Source organism: Lepus europaeus, chromosome 7, assembly GCF_033115175.1.
Source record: "Lepus europaeus isolate LE1 chromosome 7, mLepTim1.pri, whole genome shotgun sequence".
NCBI lineage: Eukaryota > Metazoa > Chordata > Mammalia > Lagomorpha > Leporidae > Lepus > Lepus europaeus.
In genome coordinates this window covers 102,160,613-102,187,704 of record NC_084833.1, presented here as the reverse complement: position 1 = coordinate 102,187,704, position 27,092 = coordinate 102,160,613, and the positions used below count along the sequence as shown (strand labels likewise).

Sequence of the window (27,092 nt, the reverse complement as noted above, 5' to 3'; positions counted from 1 at the left end):
GCCATCCTCCACTGCACCCCCGGGCCACAGCAGAGAGCTGGCCTGGAAGAGGGGCAACTGGGACAGAATCCAGTGCCCCGACCGGGACTAGAACCCGGTGTGCTGGCACCGCAGGCAGAGGATTAGCCTAGTGAGCTGCGGCGCCGGCCTCACCGCCTATTAATACACAATAACGGTCTGGAATAAGTTAACTGGATCTAACATTTTCCCAATTTTCATTCATTAAAGCTTCTCTTTTTTTTTTTATTAGACTCTTTTTTTTATTAGACTTAGGAATCACTCATTTCTCTGTGAGATCACTCTCCAGGGGGCTGGGTAGAAAGAGGCATGTGGATGGGCTTCAGTAGGGTGTGGGGTGGCAGTACAGGGCCTGGTGGCTTGAACTGAGCCCAGGATGGGATAACCCAAACCAAGCCTGGAGTGGGTAGGGGCTCATTGGGGGTGACCTGGGGCTACTGTGGCTTCAGGTGGACCTTGCTACAGATAGAGATGAGATGAGGATGATGGAAAATGCATTTTTTTTTTTTTTTTGCCAGGCAGAGTTAGACAGAGAGAGAGACAGAGAGAGAGTTATAGAGAGTGTGAGAGAGAGTGTCAGAGATAAAAGTCTTCCTTCCGTTGGTTCACCCCCCAAATGGCTGCTACGGATGGCGCCCTGCGCTGATCCGAAGCCAGGAGCCAGGTGCTTCCTCCCGGTCTCCCATGTGGGTGCAGGGCCCAAGCACTTGGGCCATCCTCCACTGCCTTCCCGGGCCACAGCAGAGAGCTGGATTGGAAGAGGAGCAACCAGGACAGAATCCGGTGCCCTGACCGGGACTAGAACCCGGTGTGCCGGTGCCACAGGCAGAGGATTAGCCTAGTGAGCCGCGGCACCGGCCGGAAAATGCATTATTGACAGAGACGAAGACAGACGGGGAATGGGATGGGCCACTGTCAATCGAGCATCTCCCCAGACCCATCCTCTCTTTTCATCCGGCTCTCCCTCTTTGCCCTCCCTGTGAGGTGGAGTCTGGAGAGAGAGTGATACTAGAGTTGGTGTGCCTGATCTTGGGGGCTCTCTAAGCAAGTCTAAAATTCATAAGACAGTCAATCAGGAAGGGCAGGCCTTGGGGCTGGCCTGAATCCATGGCCCAAGGCTGCAGCTGTCCACTGGCAGAAAGCAAGGGAAGATCTCAAGCGGCGTGGAACCCCGACGGCACCAGCCAGAGCTGAGTCCATGTGTAGAATTTCCCCTCTCTGAGCTACAGGGACTTCTGCAGTGTGGGGGTGGGAGTGGGGCAAGAGCCTGGACCAGAAGTCAGAAGGCCTGGACTTGGATTGCCTTCAACTTCCTGTGGCTTCTTCACCTTTTACAGCCTCAGCTTTCTGTCTGATAGGAGAGTGATGGATCCCGTGGTCTCTTTCAACAGAATGTGCAAATCTGAGAATTTTGTATGAAGCGGAACTTGGCATTTCCACTTGGATGGAAGAGAAAAGACATCACTGTGATCTGTCTGAAGATGCCAGGGCTCATCCTGCATCTGACAGCTGAGAAAGGCCCTTGAAGGTTTTGAGAGCAGTAGCTGAAAGAGAAGCAGCAGCAAGAATTCTAAAGCTCATGAGCCAAGGCTTCTCCACAGATGTGGGCCCAGTGCGTCAGGGAGTTGTCAGTGGGAGGAAGCAGGGGAGCAGGGGAGAAGGGAAGCAGGGCAGGGGTGAGTCTGCAGCGGCAGGACCACCAGGATAAAAATACAGCCCCCAGGGCCCCATTCAGAGGCCTTCTCCTCTAGCAGGTCTGAGAAGACTCAAGGTAAGCAGGTGCTGATACTCCACTTACAAGCAAGTGCCTCCTCCAATTCTGCACTCCAGTCTCCTGCTCTCCTCCTCTGGAGGTGAGGCTTCTGTTCAAATCAGTGAAATGGACAGGGCAAACCAGAATAGCTCCTCTGGAATGGAAGGGAGTAGTAGTGAGAAAGAAAAGAGACTTCGTGGGTTGTCAGGCAGAGAAGGTTGGCCACAAAGAGGCCAGCCCCAGTTAATCTAGAATCCTCCCTTGAGGAGAGCAGGCCTGGTTTCAGTTTCCACAACTCCTGATCCCCCTGTTATTAGCGGCAATGCACTGCACCAGGGCCATCTCGCACAGCACTCTCACATCTCTCAAGTACGACTTGCAGCCAACTCCGGGCGACCCAGCTGCCTTTTACCGGAGATGGGGCTCTTGGAGAGAGCAATCCATGCCTGTGCCAACCAGCGTACAGGAACTGGAGAATGACCTGCTTGGGAATCTCCTTCCGCTTTTACTCACCTCCTTCTTTACCCAGGAGAAGCAAGGTATTGAGGAGGAAGGGTGATCTTCGTGACTGTGTCTTGCAAGGGGATTTTGGCCCATCTGTTATTTTGTTTTACAACTACTTATTGACTACCTACTGTGATAGTTATTAGCCTGCTCACCAAGTGTTCCTGGCTCTGTGGTTCTCAGCCCATTGTACGACTGCATTTGTGTGGCATCCTCATGACTGGGTGACAGTGAATTGTGAGTAGCCAGAGTGTTTAATAGCCCACGTGAAGCTCTCCAGAACGCTCTCTCTGCCATTGTGCCCACAACATGACCATTGTGGCCATTTGGGCAGTGAACCAACAGAAAGAAGATCTTTCTCTCTGTCTCTGTCTCTCTCTCAGGATCTGTAATTCTACCTGTCAAATAAATAAATAAAAATCTTTAAAAAAATAAAGAAAGAAGCTTTTGTTGTTTTAAGCTATTGAAACCTTCGAATTGTTTCCTACTGGGTTATAATCTCGATATCCAAGCTGGGATCTTGCCATGTGTCAGGCTCCATACTAGACACTAGTCATTCAATGCCTTACTTTGATCCAATGGGTCTCTTGGGGGTAGAATCTGGCCATGTGGCAGCTGATGGAGAAACATGGCTCTTTATAAGAAGATGAGGTATGTTTATCCAAGGTAGGGTATTCATGGGAACTATGATTTTTCAAAGTAACTGTTTTGTGACACAACTTTCCCTCCCCCAATTCCAACTCTGCTATATGGAACTAAAGATAACCAAGCTTAGCTGAGATCTTCCCAGAGTCAGGAGGGTGAAAGTGCAGAGTCCTGGGTCCCCATTTAGAAGGCTGATGCAGGCCGGCGCCGTGGCTCAACAGGCTAATCCTCTGCCTAGCGGCGCCGGCACACCGGGTTCTATTCCCGGTCGGGGCACCGGATTCTGTCCCAGTTGCCCCTCTTCCAGGCCAGCTCTCTGCTGTGGCCCAGGAGTGCAGTAGAGGATGGCCCAAGTGCTTGGGCCCTGCACCCCATGGGAGACCAGGAGAAGCACCTGGCTCCTGCCTTCGGATCAGTGCGGTGCGCCGGCCTCGCCGGCCATTGGAGGGTGAACCAACGGCAAAGGAAGACCTTTCTCCCTGTCTCTCTCTCTCACTGTCCACTCTGCCTGTCAAAAAAAAAAAAAAAAAAAAAAAAAAAAAAAAAAAAGGCTGATGCATCAGAAAGTTTCAGATATGCCCAGGGAATAGTTTAATAACAAGCTCTGCAAGGAGTTCCAATGCCCAGCCTGGTTAAAAGCCTCTGGCCTGGGGAGCAGACGGTGAGAAAAAAAGATCAAAGTCAAGTAGCCTGATCTTTTCTTGTTTATCTTCAACAGGAAAAACCAAGGCCAGAGCAACCCCAGGGTTCCAGGTTAGGGCTCGCCCTGGAGAGCTTGCCAATAGGCTTGTCCTGACCCTACTTTCCTTACTTGCCATCCCTCTGGCCGTGGGGGTCCCGCTGACCCCGTGAAATAGCATCTCTGTTAGTCTGGCTGCCTCTTCCAGAACCTGTCCTCCCAGCAGAACCTGACTTCTGGGCCGTTCCTTCAGGGCTTTGTCAGGTGGTGCCCGCCTCTGGATTCAAGCATAGAAACCTCTGGCGTGAATTGCTGAGGTTTCAGAGCTGCTGCTGCAGCCCATGTCCTTGGCAGGACACTGTGGGACTCAGGGCTGCTGTCGGCTTTTCCCACCGCCTCTCTCAGGTCACCCACACTAGTGTCTGTTTCCAGTGGAGGCCAGCAGAGACTATGATGTATTCATTTCTGCCGTGTCTTTCTCCGTCTCTGGATAATTGAGAGTTGGTGTACTTTGTTTTAATCATTATTTTAATTATTTATGTATTTGAAATTCAGAGTTAGATATAGGGGAGAGAGAGAGAGAGAGAGCGAGCTTCCACCCACTGGCTCATTCTCTGGATGGCCACAAAGAGAGAGAGAGAGCGAGCTTCCATCCACTGGTTCATTCTCTGGATGGCCACAAAGGCCAGGGCTGGGCCAGGCTGAAGCCAGGAGCCAAAAGTTTCATCTGGATGTCCTATGTGAGTGGCAGGGGCCCAAGCACCCGGGTCATCTTCTGCTGTTTTCTCAAGCCATTAGCAGGTACCTTGATTGGAAGTGGAGCAGCTGGGCCTGGAACTGGTGCCTATATGGGTTTCTGGTGTCAGAGGTGGCAGCTTTACCCACTACGCCACAATGCCAGCCCCATTTTAATCATTATTTTAGAGTCTTCAGTGATATTCCACTCTCACTGCCCAGATTGATAGAGATTAGAATCTATATAGAGATCTATACAACAGAGATTAAAATCTATATAATCTCTCTGTCTATAATATATAGAATCTATATAATAGAAATTAGAATCTCTAGTATCTATATAATAGATAATAAAGTGTATATAATCTATATTTACATAATGATAATGTATAATCTATAGAAATCTATATAATATAAATAATATAAATCTATATAACAATTGCTTTGAGTTGTCCTGATCAGAATCCCAGGGGTTTAGGGGAGCCATACCACAACGACCAGATGACAACCAGCTTTCTGACAATGGTTGTAGCCAGAGCGGGGGGCTGGATTAGAGAGGATGCAGTGGCCCAGACCCACATAAAGTGGCAGGAGCTCCACCATGGAGCACTTCAGCGCTCAGGCCACTTCCTGCCTTGTTGAGGGAGCATCCAGATGAAAGGGAAAGGCAGGTCACTAAATACTCAGTACTAAGCTGCCATGTGCCAGGAGGAGGAAGCTGCACGGGCCAGGACCCTGGGCCCACTCGTGCTGAGCAGGACCACGGCGAGGCCAGCAGGGCTCTGGGGTGAGTTGGCTCATCAGTGTGTTTGGAGCAGAGAGTTGTTGGAAGGTTTCTTGGGCACACTATCTCCTTCCTCCCCCGACTTGAGGCTGGAGACAGAGGTTTCAAATGAGCCCTGTGTGGGGACCATTCAGGACACACCAGAGAGGGGACAGGCTTCCTCCCAGAAGTGGTCCTGAGCAAGATTTTGAAAACACTTCTGCTCCTTTATTCCCATGGTCTAAAACCCATTAGGACACACTTTCCCAGGGCCCATGAGCCTCCTGAAATTGATGAAAATTTAGTGTGTATGAAAGGTATGTGTAAATCATAAAAAAACTTTAAAAAAACCTTTAGTTTTTCAGTGGAATTCTTTACCCCTAAATATTAAAATAATAATAATGATCTGGGGGCTGGTGCTGTGGCCTAGCAGGTAAAGCTGCCTCCTGCAGTGTGCCATCCCACATGGGTGCCAGTTCAAGTCCTGGCTGCTCCACTTGCAGTCCAGCTCTCTGCTATGGCCTGGGAAAGCAGTGGAGGATGGCCCAGGTCCTTGGGTCCCTGCACCCACCTGGGAGACTCAGAAGAATCTCCTGGCTCCTGGCTTCAGATAGGTGCAGCTCCGGCCGTTGCGGCCATTTGGGGAGTGAACCAGCGGATGGAAGACCTCTCTCTCTCTCTCTTTCTCTCTCTCTCTCTCTCTCTCTCTCTCTCTCTCTGCCTCTCTATAACTCTGCCTTTCAGATAAATAAATAAATAAAATCTTAAAAAAAATAATAATCTGAGGCAGATTGGTTTAGAGAGCAGACGTCCCAGCTCTATAAGGTGGTAAACAAAGCTCTTCACAACTTGTCTCAGCCACTCGGTGTGTGGTGAGAACTGGCCTATGCTACTCCATCCTGTGCATGCCCCGTGCACTCTCAGTCTTCAGAGCATTTGCACGTACGATCGATTTAATCTGTTCTCAGGACAAGTTTTGATTCTGTTGATTTTCTCTATAATTTTTCTCTGATCTATTTCATGTATTTATGCTCAGATCTTTATTTTTCCTTTTCACTTGCTTTCAGTTTAATTTGCTCTTTTCTAGCTCCTTATAGTGGGAAGTTGGGTTATTGCTTTGAGATTTTTTTTTTTGCTTTCTGATGTAAACGGCTATCATAAAGTTCCGTCTAAGCATTTTTTTTCACTGCGCTTCATCCATTTTGTTATGTTGTGCTTCTGTTTTCATCCATCTTAGGGTATTTCCTAATTTTGCTTGTGATTTCTTCTTCAGCCCTGTGGTTATTTAGGAATGTGTGAATTCTCTGAATTTCCCTGTCACTGATTTCTAATTTCATTCCATGATGACTGGCGAGCATCTTTTGCATGATTTTAATCCTTCTAAAGTTCCTTACACTTGCTTCATGTCCCATCCCATAGTCATTCATGAAGAATGGTTCATGCACATGCGAGAAGGTATATTCTGGTATTGTTGCATGGAGTCTTCTATTATAGGTCTAGTTGGCTTATAGTGCTAGTCAAATCTCTTATTTCCTTGTTGACTTTGTCTAGTTTTTCTACCCATTATTGTGGGGTACTGAACTCTCCATCTATTATTATTGACTTGTCTATTTTTTCTTTCCTTTTGCTTCCTGTTTCTTAATGTGGATTCAAGTTGCTTCACAGTGTGCTTAATTAACTTCAGCCTGAAAGACTCTCTTAGTACTTTTGTGTGTGTATGGGTGGGGGGAGTGTTGCTAACCATGAATTTTCTCAGTCTTTGTGTATCTGGGATTGTCTTATTTTCTCCTTTCTTTTTATTTTTATTTATTTTAAAAAAATATTTATTTATTTATTTTAAAGAGTTACACACAGAGAGAAGGAGAGGCAGAGAGAGAGAGAGAGGTCTTCCATCCGCTGGTTCACTCCCCAGTTGGCTACAATGACCAGAGCTGCGCCGATCTGAAGCCAGGAGCCAGGAGCTTCTTCCGGGTCTCTTGTGTGGGGGCAGAGGCCCAAGAACTTGGGCCATCTTCTACTGCTTTCCCAGGTCATAGCAGAGAGCTGGATTGGAAGTGAAGCAGCTGAAACTGGAACCGGCACCCATATGGGATGCTGGCACTGCAGGCAGCGGCTTTACCTGCTATGCCACAGCACCAGCCCCTCTCCTTTCTTTTAAAGGACGGTTTTCCAGCATATAGAATTCTTGGCTGGTGATCTCCTTACAGGACTTTGAATATGCTGGTTTGGTTTCTATATTTCTGATGAAAAGTCAGCTTTTAAAAAAGTGATTGATTAGTTTTAGAGGAAGTAAGGGAAGGAGGGGGAGAGAGAGAGAGAGAGAGTGAGAGAGAGAGAGCCATCTGTCAGTTCATTCCCCAAATTCTTACAACAGCTGGGATGCTGAAGCTGGGAGTTGTGAACTTAATCCAGGTCTCCCATGTGGGTGGCACAATGCAACTACTTGAGCCATTGAGCCATCACCACTGCCTCCTAGGATCCGAGTTATCAGGAAGCTGAAAACAGGAGCTGGACCCGGGGATTGAATCCAGGCACTCTAATATGGGATCTAGGCACCCTAATTAGTATTTTAACTACTAGTCCAAATCCTTGCCCAGACAAATCAACTGTTGATCTTATTGAGGATCCCCTGTATGTGGCGAGTTGCTTTTCTCATGCTGTCTTTTTTTTAAAAAAATATTTATTGATTTATTTGAAAAGCAGAGTTATAAAGATGCAGAGGCAAAGGCAGAGTGAGAGATCTTCCAACCACTGTTTCACTCCCCAATGGCCGTAACAGTCAGAGCTGGGCTGTTCCAACGCCAGGATCCAGGAGCTTCTTCTGGGTCTCCCACATGGGTGCAGGGGCATAAGAACTTGGGCCATCTTCCACTGCTTTCCCAGGCCATAAGCAGGGTGCCGGATCAGAAGAGGAGCAGCTGGGACATGAACCAGTGCCCATATGGGATGTCAGCGCTGCAAGGGAGAGGCTTCGCCTACTATGCCACGATGCCAGCTCCTTTTTCAATTCTTTGAATATATTTAGCATAGTTGGTTTGAAGTCTTTATTGGGAAGTCCACTTTTTGGTCTTCTTCATACAGAGTTTATGTTGATTGCTTTATGCCCTGTATATGTGTTGTGCTTTCTTGTTTTTTTGTGTGCCTCATAATTTCTTGTTGGAAATGGATCTATAATAATTGAATACATTAGGAAAACTCTGGAAATAAGATTCTTCCCGTTCCTCAGGGTTTGTTGTTACCGTGGCTTGTCTGTTTAATGACTTTTGGAATTAATTCTATAGTCTCTAGTCAGTTAATGACTGAACAGATTGTCTTGATGCATGGAATTAATAAGTCTCTCACTTTTGCAGGGGAGCTCTGTGTGTGTGTTGGGGCTTGGCTTCAGCAATCGAACAGGAAATTTGTGACCTTGGTCTTCCTGCTTGTGCAGAGCCTCAAGGTGAGCCAGGAGTGAGAGCGTAGGACCTTTTTTTTTTTTTTTGACAGAGTGGATAGTGAGAGAGAGACAGAGAGAAAGGTCTTCCTTTTTGCCGTTGGTTCACCCTCCAATGGCTGCTGCGGCCAGCGCATCTTGCTGATCTGAAGCCAGGAGCCAGGTGCTTCTCCTGGTCTCCCATGCGGGTGCAGGGCCCAAGCACTTGGGCCATCCTCCACTGCCTTCCCGGGCCATAGCAGAGAGCTGGCCTGGAAGGGGGGCAACCAGGATAGAATCCGGTGCCCCGACCGGGACTAGAACACGGTGTGCCGGCGCCGCAAGGCGGAGGATTAGCCTGTTAAGCCACGGCGCCAGCCAGGACCTTTCTTAGCTCTCTCCTGCACACATGTACAGCCCTGGCATGTACACAGATCTATGCATGTATGTGGCTTTCTAGATTCCCAGGAATTTGTCTTGCATGCCATTCCCAGATTTTCCTTGTTAATATTTTGGTTGCTCCAAATATTTTGGTTACCCATTGCCTCAGGCAGCCACAAAGTCCAACAATTATCTCCAATTGTTTTTGACAAATGTCCTTAGGGAAAAGCTATTCACATTGGGCAAGCTCTGAGTCAGGTCAGATAAAGACAACTTTGCTACTGGAATCTTCCAGGGAACCACTAGACAGTCCAAATAATGACAACTCTCTGGGCCTGGGGCTTTCAGGGGCTCCAAGCCTATTTTACCCCTTCTTGTGGCTGCCACATTGCCGATTTCCACTGTGATCGTGAAATACTGTTTGTCCAAGGGCACTGAGAACAAGAGGGGATGGGAAGTGACAATGCCACAAAACACACTTTTATTACTGAGATGACGTCATCTTCCTTGTATGAAGACTTCCTCAGCTCCCTGTACGAGTGTGGTTCATTTCCGGAGTTCTGACAAAGTTCTGACCATCCCCCCACCCCACGCCCCGTTTTCTGGTGGCTTTCATGGAGGAAAGGATTGCCAGAGGTCTTTGCCATTTTCCCTGACAGCCCCTGCAGTATATTTGAAGTGCCCTCCTCTGTGATTGCCCGCCCATTTCTCAAGGCCAGGCTCCAGCATCTCCTCTGATGGGAGGCTCTCTGTCCTCGGGGCAAAAGAGCCAGCCGGTCCTCCACTGAGTTCAGCTTCTGCAATCCACTTGGGACGAATGACAATACTTTATATCTGTTCCTATTTTTCCTTCTAGCCTATGAGCTCCCGGTTGGTGACTGAGGAATCCCCCATGCCCAGCCTGGGGGCGAACATGCAGTAGGCGTCTGTTTGCAGGCTGAAGAGTGTGCCATAGGAGACCTCAGAGCCGACCCAGGGAAGTGGGCTCCAGCTGCCATTTCTCTCCTCCTGCTTCTGTGATGCATAGCTGCCCTGTGTGTCTTCATTGCTTTGCAGGTGGAGAGCTCTGAGTGATGACCACAACCCCAGGGGACCCAGTGAGTGGATGCTGAAAGTAGGAAGCAAAAAGTAAAAACCAAGCCTGTGTGGCTGGGGCTCAGCAGTAATGAGAACAACAGTAGCAGTTACTGTGCTGGACACCAGGCTAAGCACTTTATAGTCAGTATCTCATGTAATTCTAACCAACTCCAAAGGGCAGGTACCATTACCCTCATTTAATAGGTAAGGGAAGTGGGTGAACTGGGCTTGGATGAAGGACTGACTCTAAAGCCCATATTTTTTTTTTCCCAATATTTATTTATTTATTTGAGAGGCACAGTTACAGAGAGAGGGAGAGACAGAGAGAGAGGTCTTCCATCTGCTGGTTCACTCCCCAAATAGCCACAAAGGCTGGAGCTGGGCCAATAGAAAGCCAGGAGCCAGGAGCTTTTTTGTGTCTCCCACATGGGTGCAGGGGCCCAAGCACTTGGGCCATCTTCTGCTGCTTTCCCAGATCATTAGCAGGGAGCTGGATTGGAAGTGGAGTAAGTAGGACTCGAATTGGTGTCCATATGGGATGCTAGCACCACAGGCAGAAGCTTAACCTACTGCACCACAGCGCCGGCCCCAAGCCCATTTTCTGAACTGTGCCATCTGAGGGATCTGAGAGGCGATTTGGAGGAAGGAAAGCCACTCCAGCCTTTCCCTTCCCTGGGACTTGCTCTGTCCTTATCCAAAGAGATGTGGCTCCCAGGTGTGTTCATCCCAGCCTGGGCTCAGCTGGGACACCTTGTCCTGTGTAGCAAAAAGCACTGCAGGTCGCAGTGGCCCCCAGGGCTTACAAGGTGGAGAGGCCTCATTTCCCAGACATTGGGGAGACAGGTGCAGTCCGGAGGTGAGCGAGAAAAATGACCCCTTCATCGCCCAAGAGACCCAATATGGTGACAACCCCAGACTGCTGGGCGAGCCAACCCCATAGAGGCAAGATGTAATCCCGAGGGCTCAGAGACATTTTAGCAAATGTTAGTGGCAGGCTCCACAGTACAGCCCCGTCCGTGGGAAGGAGGAGTCATGCTAGCACGCATGGCATGGGCACACTCTTCGGCACAAGGGACCTGGTTGCTAAGCAACAGTAACTGGCCTCCCTCTTCCCCATAACCTTTTTTCTGAGTTTCTGAGCTTCTAGTTGGCAGATGGGAGGGGCTGGGGCTGCCCAACCTAGTAGCACTTGGCTCCCTTTCCCTGAGACAAGGGGCCTATTCATGGGGCCTGAGCAGAGTTCATTGTCTCTCTGGCATGTGCGTGTGTGTGGAGCAGGGTGTAGGGAGGGGCCATGCGTGAACCAGGGAGACCTTCTCCTCTAACCAGACAGGCTGGGCTGTTTAATCAATGCTGACCCAGGGACATGAGCAGAACGCTGTCTGGCAGACCCTGAAGCCTTCCATCCGGGCCATCCACCTACACAGTAAGGCTGTATCTCTGTGGCATCCCTGCTCCCTCTCTCCCTCTGTCTCTCCCTCTCTCCTAGGCTGGTGGAGAGAGCCTCCCCCAGGCAGCTGTGGTGCAGGAGTTGGATCCTGGAGGGGACCCTGTGTGGCCAACCTCCTGTCTCCCCCTCCCCCACTCCGGGACTTCCTGTGTCCCCATAGCCTAGTCTAGCATTTTGCAACTAGGCGGCACTTAGCACATCACTATCACACGGCACTCCCACTCAAAGAGGACCAGGTTTCCAGGCTGCCACTTGGGCTTGGGCAGGTGGGTTTTGAGGTGGGCTGGTACCTAAAATGGGGCCAGTTTGTTCAGAGGCTTAATACCCAGCTACCTTTGAAACCAAGACGGGGGAGAGGCTGAGCGTGCCCTGGCAGTCTCTGTAGAGCAGGTCCTGCCTCGCTGCTCAGAGCAACATCCACTCAAGAGCAAGCCATACCCTCAGAGAAGAGGCCGGGTCTCACAGGCTGTTACCCGCTCTGCTTTTCTGTGGGTACTTGATGCTTTCCCCAGTCTGCAGTCCTTTAGCCTCGCTGCCCTGCCCTGTGGAGGCTCAGCTGTAGGCACACACGGGAGTGTATGTGACAGCACGCACACCACGACCTGTTTTCCCATTGGAGCACAGGCCTGCTGCTGGCAGGGGGTCCGGTCCTGCAGGTCCTGGCTGTAACAGGTGTAGGGCATGGGAAGGTGGGGCTGGTAGGTTGCGCCATAGGAAGGTACTGGGCCAGAGCTGCATCTGGGAGCTGAACTGGCCCGAGCGCTCAGGGGCCCAGAGGGATGATTTCAGGGGAATTTAGAGGTGACTGGCCCAGGAGAGTCTGATGAAGGCTTTCTTGCCCTCAACCAGAGGTCCGGCAAAGCCGGTTCAGTGGAGCGCCTGGCAGGCCTGGGGAGAGTTTTGGCGTGAAGGGAACACTCCATGCGATACCCGAGAAGCACATCCAAGCCAGCATTGCTTTGGAGTCAGTGCTGTGGGCTTTTATGATCACAGTGTTGACCGAGAAACGTGGCCAGTTCAATTAAGGAGACGTGTCTGCTTGCCTGGAGGAACTCCCTGAGAAAGAACCCACGGTCTGACGCCTTTCTGATGGATATTATTGTACTTACCATCTGCAGTGTTGAGGATGGCCGTTATTCTTTCCTGCCCTCCGTGTGCTTTAACTCAGCTCCCCTTCTGTGCCAGGCTCTGTGCGAGGGATACAGAGAGCAGTGAGCAGGGAGGGAGAGAGGATGAAAGGAGCCCAGCACAGCAGCAGGCGCTGTTTGTGTCGAAGGAAGGTCCCTGGGCCAGGGGCGGCCAGGCTGACTCCGGAGGTGGGGGGTCGGTAGGAGACAGCTCTACAGGGAGGGGACAGTAGGAGCCACGTCCGTGGGGCGAGGGTGCCTGAAGGCACTGTGGGCTCGCATGGCAGTGTGCCCTGGAGCTCTGGGGTGGAGGAAGCTGTGAGTGTCAGGCTCTCAGGGGGTGCCGGGAGCCTTGCTGCAGCAACCCCCCCCCCCCCGCCGCCTCCATCCTGCAGCTGCAGAGGCAGGGTGGGGCTCCCGCACCCATGTTTAGAAAGGTCGCACAGGCTCTGTGGGGTGCAGTACCAGAGGGAAACCATGCTGGAGGAGAGACATTGCTCATGGGGTGGTAGGAGTTGTCACCCTTACCTTGGACAGACAGCCCAAGTTGTCCAAGTTCACTTTGTAGGTTGTAGACCTAGCTTTGAACTGTGTGAGATTTTGCCAGATCTTACTTCCCATTCTTCACAGCTACCAGTTCAAGCCCTGTTCATCTGTGAGGGCCTCTCCCAGGAGCTGCCTCGTCTAGGAAGCCTTCCCTGATCTCAGTGAGAAGTAAGTGCTTATCCTTTTGCATGCTGGTGGTAGCTTTGTTGACCCTTGCCTCTGTGGCTTAACATATTCCACCTTGTTTCCATGACGTCTTCAGGACTGCACTGCAAAGCCTTTGGGGTGGTGTAGGTGGCCCATATTGCTTTATTCCCAACTCCCCACTCTGTCCTCCTAATGACACTTTAGTGACACAGAATGAGTGGGTGGGAGGGCGCATGGGGTAGGGGGAATGAAGACGGGGTTGGAGAGGGGAAGCTGAAGCCTGAGGGGCCATGTGGAGGGGCTCCAGCAGATGCTGGGGATGCTCATGGAGGCAAGATAAAGGTGGGCAACCAAGTGGGCCAGATCCAGGTTCCAGTGTCTGCTGTGTCCCTGAGAGCAGGGGGTGCGGGGGCCCCAGGAGAGCAGGGAGGGCCTGGAGGGGCCTCTGTGGAGAGTCCTCAGGATGAGTGAGGCTTGCAGGTGACAGCGCAGGGGGAGCGTGGGCACATGGGCTGGGACTTGTCTTGGCAGTTCTCGGCGTGGGCGCCCTGGCTGTCTGACCACTATTTCCCCAGAGTCTGATGCTGGAAGAGCCATCCCAGATGGAAGCTCAGTGCACAGAGCAGAGCCCGGGACCTGGGACCTTTGGAGCAAAGCCGGGAGACCAGCAGCAGCCCAGCAGGCCAGAGAGACAGGGTGGGGGCAGTGAAGGGAATTTTCCCTGCCTCCCCCAGATACTCCTGGGGCCAGCCCCAAATAATGGGTGCTCAGAAACCTCTCCCTCTCAATCCCGTCAACCTGTTTCTTCTCCCTCTTCCCTTTCTGGGGAGTGAGTGGGCTCCGTGGGTTGCAGTAATCGGAGCCTGACCACCTGACCCGTTCCAGGCCCACAGGGCTGGGGCAGAGTTCTGTGGGAATCCAGTGGGTGCCCCAGGGTGGAGCAAGGCTGTCTGGCAGGAGTAGGGGACAGAGACGTCTCGTACCTTCCAGTCTCGCAGGCGGGGTGCTTGTGTTCCGGGCGTCGCGGCTGGACCGTGCTGGGAGCTGTGGGACTGCTGGTTGGGGCCGGTGTTGGCTCATGGCTCCTAGGTCAGTGCAGGGGGCCCTTCTGTGTTCTGGGGGTGAATTGGGCGGTGAACAAAGAACAGGATCTGGGGGGAGGTGGGAGAGGAGAGCAGGTGCTGAGCAGGTGTGGAATGCAGGGGGGCCAGCATCTTTCTTATCTATTGTGTGTAGATGACAGGAGGAAAAGGGCTGACATTGCAATGGCAGGGATTTTGGCTCTACAAAATGAACATCTTAGTCCTGCAGTAGGAAGTGTAAGTTTCCAGGGAGGCCCTAGTCAAGCTTTTTCTAGAAATCTTTTCCAGTAATGGAGAGAGAGAGAGAGAGAGAGAGAAAGAAAATAGGATTGAAAGTGTGTGTATGGGTGTATGTGTGTGTGAGAGAGAGCGAGCGAGCTGTGAATTGTGCCTCTCTCCCCAGTTGGTTGGTCGGGGCCTGCTCAAAGCCAGGGTAGGCGACCAGGAGTCCCCCTCCTTGGGGACTCCTCCCCTCCCCCAGTCTCTCACCTGTGAGCCCCTCTGCTCCTCTCTGCAGTGTTGCACCTGCAGCCGGCCGCCTCTCAGCCCATCTCCGAGCCCTTGCAGGAGGAGGGGACGACTGCAAAATGCTCAGAGACCAGCAGCCAGGAGGCTCCGCTCCCGGTGCTTCCCAAAACAGGTGGCCACACCCCTAAGACCATGAGACTTCACACCAGCCCAGGGCCCCTTCACAGCTCTGGGGTCCCCCTCAGGTCCCTGTCCCCGTCCATCTCTCCCTGCTCCAATGTGGTGATGGGGACCAGGGCCAGCCTCGCAGTACTGAGCTCCAACTTCGGGCTCCCAGCACTCCCTGGGGACTTTCTGGATCTCTAGGTGGGGCACAGCCAGGAGCCCAGTGCGGCAGGAGAGCTGGAAGGCATGCTGGAGAAGAGGGGCCAGGTGTGGGGGGTGATGGTGTGGAGACCACCAGGGGGCCACATTGGCCATGTCAGCCCCTATCCCCCCGCCTCTGCTGTCCCTGCCCCTCCAGGTAAGACTTGGGGATCAGGAGGTGCAATGCTGCTCAGAGGCTGAGGATCAGAGTGAGTTATGGAAGTCAGAACAGGGCTGGAGTCTGTCTTTTGCTAGCCCTGTGACCGTGACCTCGGGCATGTGTCTTCTTGGAGCCTCCGTCTCCTTCTCTATAAAATGTAAATAAAAATATTTACTGCAAGAAGTTCTAAGGATAAAAAAAGCAAATATATAAAAAGGGCTTAGTGTGGAGCCTGTGAATTTGTTTGCTTGCGCTGCCTTAGCAAAAAAGCCAGACTGGGTGGCTGAAGCCACCGGCACTTATTTTCTCAGCGTCTTGCAAGGTGGCAGCCCGACGTGGCTCCTAGTGAAGGCCTCTTCCTGACCTGCAGGGGCCGTCTACTCTCTGCGTCCCTTGGCCCGGTGTCTCTTCCTCTTCTTACGAGGACACCAGCCAGACCGATAGGACCTCAGTTAATCCTTTATTTATTTGAAAGGCAGAGTTACAGAGAGGCAGAGGCAGAGAGCATGAGATCTTCCATCTGCTGGTTCACTCCCTAGTTGGCCACAGTGGCTGAAGCTGGGCTGATCCAAAGCCAGGAGCCAGGAGCTTCTTCTAGGTTCCCACGTGAGTGCAGGGGCCCAAGGACTTGGGCCATTTTCCGCTGCTTTCCCAGGCACGTTAGCAGGGAGCTGGATTGGAAATGGAGCAGCGGGGACTCAAACTGGTGAACTGGTGCCCATATGAGATGCCTGCTCTGCCAGCAGCAGCTTTACAGGCTATGCTACAGTACCGACCCTTTGATTACCCTCTTGAAGGTTCTATCTTCAGATACAGTCACCTTGGGGGCTGGGTTTCCACATGGCTTTGTAGGGGACACCATTCAGTCCATAACAGCCTGGAAAAAGCAGATACTCAATAAATGGTCACAAGATTTGAAATCAGAAGACCTAGAGTTGGGTCCTAGAGCTGTTGCTTGCCACTTCCATGATCTGTGCCTTGGTCTTCGCTCTGTAGATGGCTGATGGCAGATGTCAGGATGGTGAGACTTGCTGTCCAGGGCTGCCACAGTGACCAGTGACAGAGTGCTGTTCAGAGCATGTGGTTAAAGCACAAAACTGAGATGTTCCAGAACTAGTGGTTTTATTGTTCTTAGGATTGACCCGACACCCTGGGCAATTATTGGTGATGTTAGGTGACCCAGATGCTTCCACTGAGGCCCCTTGAGGTCCCACAGAGACCCAGGTACAGCTCCCTCTGTCCCACTGCAGATGGGATGTGGTTGCCATGCTGTGGTTTCAGTATCTTTCAGAATAAGCAGCGAGGACTTCTTGCTGGAAGTGTGGCTGAGGGACCGGCCAGACTGGCTCCTGGTCTGCCATGAGGGCTGGATCCCTGCCCTGGGGGTACAGATCTGCTGGAGCCTTGGGCATCTCAGGTAACAGGAGCCGACCTGGGGCTTGGGGTGGGTGGAGGGCTGGTAGGTGGGCTAGGGAGGGAAGTTGGAGACCTCTGCCTGTCACCATCAAGGTACTCAGGAAATAGCAAGAGGTGGCTCTGGCCATCTGGCCTCTGGGCACAATGGTTGCCCCTGCCTGTTTCTTTCCTTTGAGCATTTTAAAAAATATTTTATTTATTGGGCCGGTGCTGTGGCGTAGTGGGTAAAGCTGCCACCTGCAGTGCCGGCATCCCATATGGGTGCCGGCTCGAGACCCGGCTGCTCCACTTCCGATGCAGCTCTCTGTTGTGGCCTGAGAAAGCAGTAGAAGATGGCCCAAGTCCTTGGGCCCCTGTACTCGCTTGGAGACCCGGAAGAAGCTCCTGGCTTCTGGCTGTGGATCGGCGCAGCTCCGGCCATTGTGGCCATCTGGGGAGTGAACCATTGGATGGAAGACCTCTCTCTCTCTCTCTCTCTCTCTGCCTCTCCTTCTCTCTCTGTGTAACTGTGACTTTCAAGTAAAATAAATAAATCTTTAAAAAAACCAGATTTTATTTATTTTAGTTGAAAGGCAGAGTTACAGAGAAAGGGGGGGGTGGAAGAGACAGAGACAGAAACAGAGAGAGAGAGAGAGAGAGAGAGAAATCTTCCATCCACTGGTTCACTTCCCAAATGCCTGCCACAGCCAGAACTGGCCTGATTCGAAGCCAGGAGCCAGGAGTTTCTTCCAGGTTTCCCATGTGGGTTCAGGGGCCCAAGGACTTGGGCCATCGTCTACTGCTTTCCCAGGCCATTAGCAAGGAGCTGGATCTGAAGTGGGGCAGCCAGGACTTGAACCGATGCCCATATGGGATGCCGGTACTGCAGGTGGCAGCTTAACCCACTATGCCACAGTGCCGGCCCCATATGGCTGCTTTTCTATTTTTTTTTTTTTTTTTTTTGACAGGCAGAGTGGACAGTGAGAGAGAGACAGAGAGAAAGGTCTTTCTTGTCCGTTGGTTCACCCCTCAATGGCTGCTGTGGCCGGCGAGCTATGGCCTGCACACCGCGCTGATCCGAAGCCAGGAGCCAGGTGCTTCTCCTGGTCTCCCATGGGGGTGCAGGGCCCAAGGACTTGGGCCATCCTCCACTGCCTTCCCAGGCCATAGCAGAGAGATGGACTGGAAGAGGAGCAATTGGGACAGAACCCGGTGCCCCGACCTGGACTAGAACCCGGTGTGCCGGTACTGCAGGTGGCAGCTAAACCCACTATGCCACAGTGCCGGCCCCACGTGGCTGCTTTTTAGCAAACACAAAACCTGAAGAGATCATGGGCAGGGTCGTGCTCGGTCACTGGGATGGTCGAATGTCGCATGCGCATTACAATAACTGCCACTTCTCACGGCACAGTTTAAAGTTGATTTCCTCCTGTTATGTTCCCTTCTTCTGTTAAGACTCACTCACCACAAGGGAGTGAACCTGTCTGACATCAAGTTCAATGGCTCCCGGGAGTTTGCTCAGCTCTCTCCCAGACTGGAAGGTCTCCTGGAGGAGGTGTGGCTTCCCAGGTAGGGTTTCTGAGTTTAGGTGAATGGGGTCCGTTACTTCCTGGTGGCAAAAATCTTCCCCTCCTGGGAGGCTGGTGACCAGGACATGGCCCATGTGGGAGAGGAGAACAAAGGGGAACATGTCCCAGTCAGGAATTCCAAGCTCCATTTGCATAAGCCCTGCCCATCACTGTTACACACCTTACACAAGGGGACACCCAAGAGTTTATGGAGAAATGGAATGAAAAGATAAGTTTATTTTGGCACAAAAAATTGAAATCCATGCATAGATGTCTCATAATACACATGTTCCATGAAATTTTGAAGACCCATATTATTTGCCTCTGCCAGAAATACAGGGTTGGTTGTTACTGTCACAGGATTTGCAGGTGGAAAAATGGAGGCTCAGTGAGGTTACACGAAGGGTCTCATCTGAGGTCATTTGGCCAAGGAGTGGCCAAACCTGGTCTTGAAACCACGCTGTTATCTCCAACTATGTGCTCTCTCAACCCTGCCACACTCTCTTTGGCTGATTCTGATATTTCAAGAGAGAGGCAGTTGAGTTATTCTGGTTAGAGCTGCTTGGGATCCAACGAAGAGGGTTCTGGAATAGAGGCAGCCCTTCCCCCAAATCCTGGGATGGATATGGAGCCCCTGAGGGCACGAGCTGAGAGGTCTTTGTGCCTGCACAGGCTTCCTCAAGCTCCCAGAGGCCTCCTGGGCGGGAGCGTGCGCATTGCCACCGCTGCTCAGAAGTCTTCTCAGGCTAGCTCCCCTTTCCCAACCTGAGCCATTCCCTCTGCCCCTCCCGTGCAGCTCCTGTCTTGCGGTTCTGTCCTCGGACACATGGCTGGAACATCAGGGGCTCTGACTAGGTCCCTGTCTTGATACCCAAATGGGCAAGCTGATGTGGACGTGGAACTGACACCTCCAAATCAGGGGTTGGGAAGCAAGGAGGATCAGGCTCTGGCTGCTGGGGGCAAGAGATGAATAAAGACAGGGGGTTTTGGTCAACAAGGAACTGAGACTTAAGCTAAGGGTTGGGGTGGGGTGGGTGGAGAGCAGAGCTATGAATATTCAAGGCTCAGATGAAGGGGCTGGTGCAGGAGAGAGGGAAACCCAGAAGGAACCTGAGGGAAGAGCCCTGTTCCCTCATTCACTCACTGATTCATCCACTGAACACACACTCACTCAGGGCCACTTGGTGGGTCAGTGGCTTTTTCATCTATAAATACCCTATTTGTAAGTTTGGACCCGCCCAAATCAGCCCTCGAAGAACATGGAGTCCTTCTGCTGCCTCTGGGAGTCGGGGGGCCTGGGTGTTTGGGGGGGCAGGAAGGAAATAGTGGGTTCCTAAGGCGTTGGCTCCATGACAACAGTATGAAATGTCCTCCATCCCTCCCCATCGCCATGCCTGTGCGTGGGTATGTACAGCCTCGGGGTGGGGACCTGTCCAGCTTCTTGTGGGTGCCTCTGTTTTGCAGGGACAACTGCACCTCTGGCCGAGTTGTGTCCCTCAAATGCTCTGGTGAGTCAGGTTTTGGACCGAGGAAGCTGGTGGTGGGAAGAAAGCATCTCCCTTTACCCCTGCCCTGAGTGTGGATGAGCCCCAGGGAGAGCTCAGCTGGGTTTGGGCTGGGGGTCTTGCCCATCTGCCTGCTGGGCCTCTCCTTGCAGTGCTGGTTCTGCCCAAACAGAGCCCGCCTGAGGTTTGGGCCTGTTCCCCAGCAGCCAGCGGTCTGGGCTGACGATCTCCTTACTCCACCACCTGCCAATTCTCTGCCATGACCTCTGACACTTCTTTCTTCTGGAGAACCCCAAAGGTGAAATTATTTGTGGTCATTGAGTAACCTGTTGGCAGCTTTGGGAGACCAAGGGCAGGTGGTGAATTCGGGGTCCAGTGGGAAAGTCGTGGGCTTCCTTCACCTGCCTTCCTGTTAATCTCTCCATCTACTCACCTGTCCTCCCACGTGCCCGTCCACACGCCTTCACTTCAGATCCTACTTGGGTAGCATTGGGGCTCCATAGGTAATGCAGAGGTAGTCCCCGCCATCAGCAAGCCCACAGCCCATGGGGCTTGCAGGTGTAAAATCAACATGTCTGCCTTCTCATCCCTCAGGAATAATGAATAAGGGTGGCCACACTGACTCTCTTGGGCTTGGCTCTGGGCTACACTCCCTGAGCTAGGACCACACTCTCATCCACCTCCATTTTTCTTCCTGTCTCACCCTTTTCTGTTGGCAGAATGTGGGACAAGGCCCCTGGCTTCCCGGATAGTCGGTGGACAGGCTGCAGCTCCTGGGCGTTGGCCGTGGCAAGCCAGCGTGACCCTGGGCTCCAGGCACACGTGCGGGGGCTCTGTGCTGGCACCACACTGGGTGGTCACTGCGGCCCATTGCATGCGCAGGCAAGTCCTGGCTGAGGGGTGGGCCTTGGCCGTCTTTTCTGTTCAGCTGTTGGGATGTCCTGTGTGAAAGTCCACATCCAGCTGTCTGCTCCGGGGTGGGCTAGGCTGGTGTTGGACAGCTGGTCCCCATTCAGTGTCAAGAGTAGATCTGCACAAGTAGCAGGAATGATGCAAAGATCTGTTCTGTTTTTTTTTAGCTTTTGCAATGCTTCCACATCCACAGTACTCCAAGCTTCTTAGCATTTATCACCAGTGTAATTAAAAACATTCCCCTGTAGTTATTTGTTTAATGTCTTTTTTGTCCTTTGGACTGGAAGCTTCGTGGGGACAGGGACTTTCAGCCTCCTTTATCACCACATCCCTTTGTAGATTTTCCAGGCTGGGACCCCAGGGCCTAGACCCATCCCTGGAATGTAGCAGGGGCTTAATACATCTTAGAAGGAGGAATGCAGAAGTGACTGAGCTCTTTGATCCTTTTCTCTTAGTGGCAGACGGGGCAGAGAGTGTAACCTCATTTTACAACGAGGAGGCTGAGGCCAGGGAGGGCTGTGCCTCCCGCATGTCACACGTGGTGAATGGACATGGGACTGAAGGAAGTGTTTCCTACCCAGCTTGGAGTCCTGAGATCACACAGGGCCTGCTGATGTTTGCTGTAAAACTTGGAGGATTATTGCTGAAGGAAAGGAGGGGTGACCCACTGTATCTCACTGCTCTGTCCATCAGTCTTTGAGCATCTATTCAGCATCTACTACATGCCAAGTGTCTTGCCAGCTGCTGATATGATACTAAGAGGCAAGGTCCTTGGGTCTTGGGAGCTGGCAGCTTGGTGACAGGGGCCCTCACCACTGGCTTTTCTGGCCAGTGTCCCCCACCTGCAACCTACCTTATGTCAGCCTCTTCTGCCCTTTCTTTCCCTGGCTCAGCATGGCCCCTGTGTGCAGTTTCAGGTTGTCCCGGCTATCCAGCTGGCGTGTCCACACAGGGCTGGTGAGCCACAGCGCGGCCAGGCCACAGCAGGGGGCCATGGTGGAGAGGATCATCCTTCACCCCTTCTACAGTGCCCAGAATCACGACTATGACGTTGCCCTCCTGCGGCTCCGGACACCACTCAACTTCTCAGGTGAGACGCTGGCCCTGAGCTGAGCAGGCTAGGGGCTGTGGTGGGAGAACAGCAGTGGGCAGGAAGAGAGATGAGCTGCTTTCTCAGGTTTCGTCCTGATGCTGTAAGCCTTAAAACATTCAGTTCAGCTGGGAACCAGAGTGCATTTTGGCATCACGTACACCTGATGTTGCACCAGCTCTTTGTCCATCTTTGGGAGGAAAAGCTTCAGGATCCTTTCAGGCTGAGTCAGGTAGGATTTGCCTGTGTGGTCCCAAGCAGAACGTCACGGTGGCTGCATCTGTCAGTTAGAGGAGCCACACCCCCAGGGCCAGGCTAGTCCTGGGTCCCAGCCATGTTGTGACATGTTACAGATAATGGGATTTCTTCTATTTTCCCAAGTATTCTCCCTTTTAATCCATGTAACAATGCTGACAGGTAAGTGAAGCAGGTGTATGCAGATCAGGATGCTGAAGTTTAGGTGGGGAAATGACTGTCTTCAAGGCCACATGGCAAAAAGTTTCTTAGTCTCATGTCCTGACACCTGGGCCGGCGCTCTACCTGTCTGCCATACCACCTGCCACAGAAGGGTGAGGCCAGGCTGCAGCCAGCGCAGCCACTGCCCTTGCTGGCCTTGTGTCTACCTGACTCAGCCTGAAAGGATCCTGAAGCTTTTCCTCCCAAAGATGGACAAAGAGCTGGTGCAACATCAGGTGTACGTGATGCCAAAATGCACTCTGGTCCCCAGCTGAACTGAATGTTTTAAGGCTTACAGCATCAGGACGAAACCTGAGAAATCAGCTCATCTCTCTTCCTGCCCACATGCACATGTACATGTACTCACATAGTCACGTGCACACACTCTGACACTCAGCCCCACCATACACACACTTACACATACACACACCATATCCCACACATACTTGTACACACATTCATACGCACACACTCACACCACATACCCATATGTACTTGTATACACACACATACATACACACACCACATACACACATATTTGTACACACACACTCATACACACATGCTCACACCACACCCCCCATACACATATACACACTCTCATACACACACGCTCACACCACATACCCATACGTACTTGTATAAGCACACACACACACACACTTCACCCATCATCACCTGTATCCTTGGGTCGCCTGAACAACAGTCATGGCTATAGGCATTTCACAGATTTTATCACATGTGTGAACTCTTTTGTTCAACATTTAATATTTCTTTTTTTAAAAAGATATATTTATTTATTTGAAAGTCAGAGTTACAGAAAGAGAGAGAAAGAAAGAGAGAGAGAGAGAATCTTCCATCTGCCTGTTCACTCCCCAAATGGCCACAATAGCTGAAGCTGGGCCAGGCCAAAGCCAGGAGCCAGGAGCTTCTTCCAGGTCTCCCATGTGGGTCCAGGGACCCAAGAACTTGAGCCATCTTCTGCTGCTTTCCCAGGTGCATTAGGAGGGACCTGGATTGGAAGTGGAGGAGCCAGGACTTGAACTGGCACCCATATTGGAAACCAGCACTGCAGGCGGCGGCCTCACCTGCTACGCCATAGCACTGGCCCCCATTTAATATTTCTAAGTTGACTTAAATAAGTATGTTTAATACAGAAAACTACCTAAGTCAGGGGTGGGGAGCATCCAGCTCACGGTCGGTCCATATAAGGCCTGCAAAATCATTTTGTCTGTTTCTGCCACAGTAACCACAGGTGGGACTCGAAATTCACTGAATCTATAGCAGGCTAATTTTTATTTATTTATTTATTTATTTGAAAGAGTTACACAATTACACAGAGAGAAGGAGAAGCAGAGAGAGAGAGAGAGAGAGAGAGAGAGAGAGAGAGAGGTCTTCCATCCGCTGATTCACTCCCCAAATGGCCACAACGGCCAGAGCTGGGCTGATCTGAAGCCAGGAACCAGGAGCTTCTTCTGGGTCTCCCACGCCAGTGCAGGGGCCCAAGGACTTGGGCCATCTTCTACTGCCATCCCAGGCCATAGCAGAGAGCTGGATGGGAAGTGGAGCAACCGGGACTAGAACTGGCGCCCATACGGGATGCCGGCACTGCAGGCCAGGGCATTAACCCGCTGCGCCACAGCACCAGCCCAGTAGGCTAATTTTTAAGCTGATCATTCTGTATGGCCCACGAATGATGTTGTCCATATCCACATGGCTTTGGCAGACAAAAAGTTTCCCCTCTTTTCTGTGGAGAACCCATGTTACTTATAATAATAAATGTAACTGCAAAAATCCCTAGCATGAAAATGGGTCAGCCTTCACGTTCTAGGTAGTGAAGTCCTCGGTAGGAGCTTCTCCCCCCGAGAGAAGCCCACCCGTGGGCCGTGTCACACACTTTTGAAAGCACTGCGCGAGCAGGAACCAGACGCCCTGGTGGAAAAGCCAAAGTGGGCCAGAGCAGTTTCCGTCCTCTCCCGAGTCCCCCGGCAGTGGGTGGCGGCATGTGCACTGCCCACCCCTAGAGGGCGCGTGCACACTGCAGTGTGCGCATGTCCGCTGTGAGTGGTGACCCCAAGGTGGGACAGCACACTACCTGCCCAGCCGTCCAGGCCGGGCACCGACACTGAGAAGGGAGACGGGGAGGAGCTGCCCGCCCTGGGTCCCGAGTGGGGACCGGGACCGTGTGCCTCTCCACAGACACCGTGGGCGCCGTGTGCCTACCCGCGGAAGAGCAGCGCTTCCCCAGCGGCTCGCAGTGTTGGGTGTCTGGCTGGGGCCACACCGACCCCAGCCATGGTGAGTCAGCTCGCGGGGCCCTGGGGGCATAGGGGCGCTGTGGTGGGGTGGGGTGGTGGGTTGGGGTGGCATCCTCTCCCAAGGTGAAGCACCTCCTCCTCTTCAGGCCATGCCAGCGCCTGGTATCACCCTCAGGCAGGCCTGGGGCTCCAGGTCTGCTGCCCAAGTCTTTCTGGAGAGAACAACTGGAAGTTTTCCTTACATCCAGGCCTTTTCTAACCCAGGAGGCCGTGACCTCTGCATTTGGTGGCTGTGAGTCCTCCTCTTGGTCGCCCCACTGCCAGCCACCAAGGGTGATAGGCCCCGCCCCCTCCCTGGGGCTCCATATCCCCTGGGAACCCCTGACCACCTCTGCTTATGCTGCTCTGCCTCCCTGGACCATGCTAGGGCCCTGTAGCTTCTCTCGGTGTCTCCCGCAGCCCACAACTCGGACACGCTCCAGGACGCGGTGGTGCCCCTGCTCAGCTCCCAGCTCTGCAACAGCTCTTGCATGTACAGCGGGGCCCTCACCCCCCGCATGCTGTGTGCCGGCTACCTGCATGGGAGGGCCGACGCCTGCCAGGTGTGGCCTGTGCTCCGGGGAGCGGGGGGGGGGGGGGGATCAGGGACCTGCTGTGGCTTGGTGCCCTGGCCTGAGCGTGTTGGTGGCATGAGACATCCCGTCTAGGAGGAGGGACACTGAGGCAAGCCGGGAGCTTGTGCTAAGAGTTTATGGAGTGGGGTGAAGCTAGCAGGTGTCCCAGCAGGGAGAAGAGGGGCCTGGGAAGGAGAGCCCATTCCCCATGGAGGTCCAGAGCTCTCCCACCAGCAAGCACTAACTGGCTGTCTCTCTCTGTCTCATGCCTGCACCCCTCAGGGGGATAGCGGGGGCCCCTTGGTGTGTCCAGATGGGCATATGTGGCGCCTGGTGGGGTTGGTCAGCTGGGGTCGTGGCTGTGCAGAACCCAATCACCCAGGGGTCTACGCCAACATGGCTGAGTTCCTGGACTGGATCCACGACACTGTGCAAAGTGAGTTGGGGGCAGGGAGGTTTCTAAAGGACCCCACCTTGGACCCTTGAACTTTACCCTTTAGGTCTGGGCCCTGCTTGGTGTTGGGGAGGGAACAAGGGACAATGGTGGCCTTAGCTGGAGAAGAGGAGGCCTGGGCTCATAGTCTAGATCTGCCATCTCCTGGGTGGTCTTTGGCAAGTTCCTAACCTTGGTCAGCCTCAGTTTCCTGGTAATAGTGGCTGTGGCTACCTGTGTGCCAGTGTGACCATTAAATGAGACAAGACCTGCCCGACGCCTGGCATGGTGCTAGGCTGAGAGTGGCAGGGCCGGTGTTATTTACATACTAGTTAGGGTCTTTCATCCCTGCTCTCTAAGGCAGTTCCTAAGCAGCTACATTCCTGCACTCAGTGGAGAGCTGACACCCAGCAGTTTGGGTTCTGCATTTGGTTACGTCCTTTGGGATGCTGGGCATGCCACCGTTCTTCCTCCCACCGGCTGTGGGAGGACCAGGTGAGATGGCATGAATTTGTATCAGGTGCTTTACCAGTGTGCAGTGTGATAATGGAAAGTGTCCCTGACACTGGGCACTGGCACAGGTGGAAGACAATGGCTTTAGGATCCACGTAGGGTATGCATCCACTTCCTCATTCCAATCGTAGAAAGAAACTCAGAAAACTCACAGGTGTTTTCGGCCCCATTTGCTAGAAGTGGCAGTCAAGGTTCTGGATGGCTAAGTGGTGACACCGGAGCTGCAGCACGAATCTAGCTCCCTTCTTTGGTGCAGGACTGTCTGCCCTAAGTCTTGCTGTGTCCTCCACTGTCATGGCCACGTGGTCTCATGTTTCCTGGGGTCTCCGGCAGGTCCACTAGATGGAGGAGCAGCAGCAGCCTTGATGCCGACGGTGTGAGATCTACACAGCGAGAGAGACCAGCTGCTGACACCTACGAGCCATTAGGCCTTGATTTTGAGAGTCTGTTTCTCAACAACAGGAGAGAGACTGGGGCTGGGTTAGAAACGCTAGGGGAGGTGAGCGATGACGAGGAAGAGAGGGTCCGTTGCTGGAGACGAAGAGGCTGCTGGGAGCAGCTGGGAGCCTACCCTTCCACCCTGTCCCCTCCCCAGCCACCTTGTGCATCGTTAGGGACATACGGGGTACCCCTGCTCCTGCCTTCTCCCTATGGCCTGAGGCAGGGACAGGCTAAGAGGATCACCTGGCTCCAAGGCTCCTGGGCAGATAAGGTCAAGGCCGGGCCAGCCCAGGTTAGGCCCAAGGAGTTGGGATTCTCCCCATTGCCCTGTTGGTCTCAGCCACTTCTTTTTTTTTTTTTTTTTTTTGACAGGCAGAGTGGACAGTGAGAGAGAGAGAGACAGAGAGAAAGGTCTTCCTTTTGCCGTTGGTTCACCCTCCAATGGCCACCGCGGTAGCGTGCTGCGGCCGGCGCACCGCGCTGTTCCGATGGCAGGAGCCAGGTGCTTCTCCTGGTCTCCCATGGGGTGCAGGACCCAAGCACCTGGGCCATCCTCCACTGCACTCCCTGGCCACAGCAGAGAGCTGGCCTGGA

General features: G+C 52.7%; 1 protein-coding gene across 1 annotated transcript; it reads left to right on the top strand.

The window, feature by feature from the left end:
- The first annotated feature begins 8,458 nt into the window (after positions 1 to 8,458).
- Positions 8,459 to 26,816, top strand: TMPRSS5 (transmembrane serine protease 5). Its single transcript, XM_062198366.1, has 15 exons — positions 8,459 to 8,536; positions 9,747 to 9,987; positions 13,175 to 13,258; positions 13,813 to 13,915; positions 14,228 to 14,326; positions 14,837 to 14,959; positions 16,595 to 16,730; positions 18,164 to 18,277; positions 19,741 to 19,784; positions 20,501 to 20,663; positions 21,605 to 21,783; positions 24,439 to 24,537; positions 24,957 to 25,099; positions 25,394 to 25,547; positions 26,391 to 26,816. The coding sequence occupies exons 4-15, from the start codon at positions 13,819 to 13,821 to the stop codon at positions 26,435 to 26,437; spliced, it is 1,398 nt and encodes a 465-aa protein (XP_062054350.1). The 5' UTR covers positions 8,459 to 8,536; positions 9,747 to 9,987; positions 13,175 to 13,258; positions 13,813 to 13,818; the 3' UTR covers positions 26,438 to 26,816.
- Positions 26,817 to 27,092: the final 276 nt, after the last annotated feature.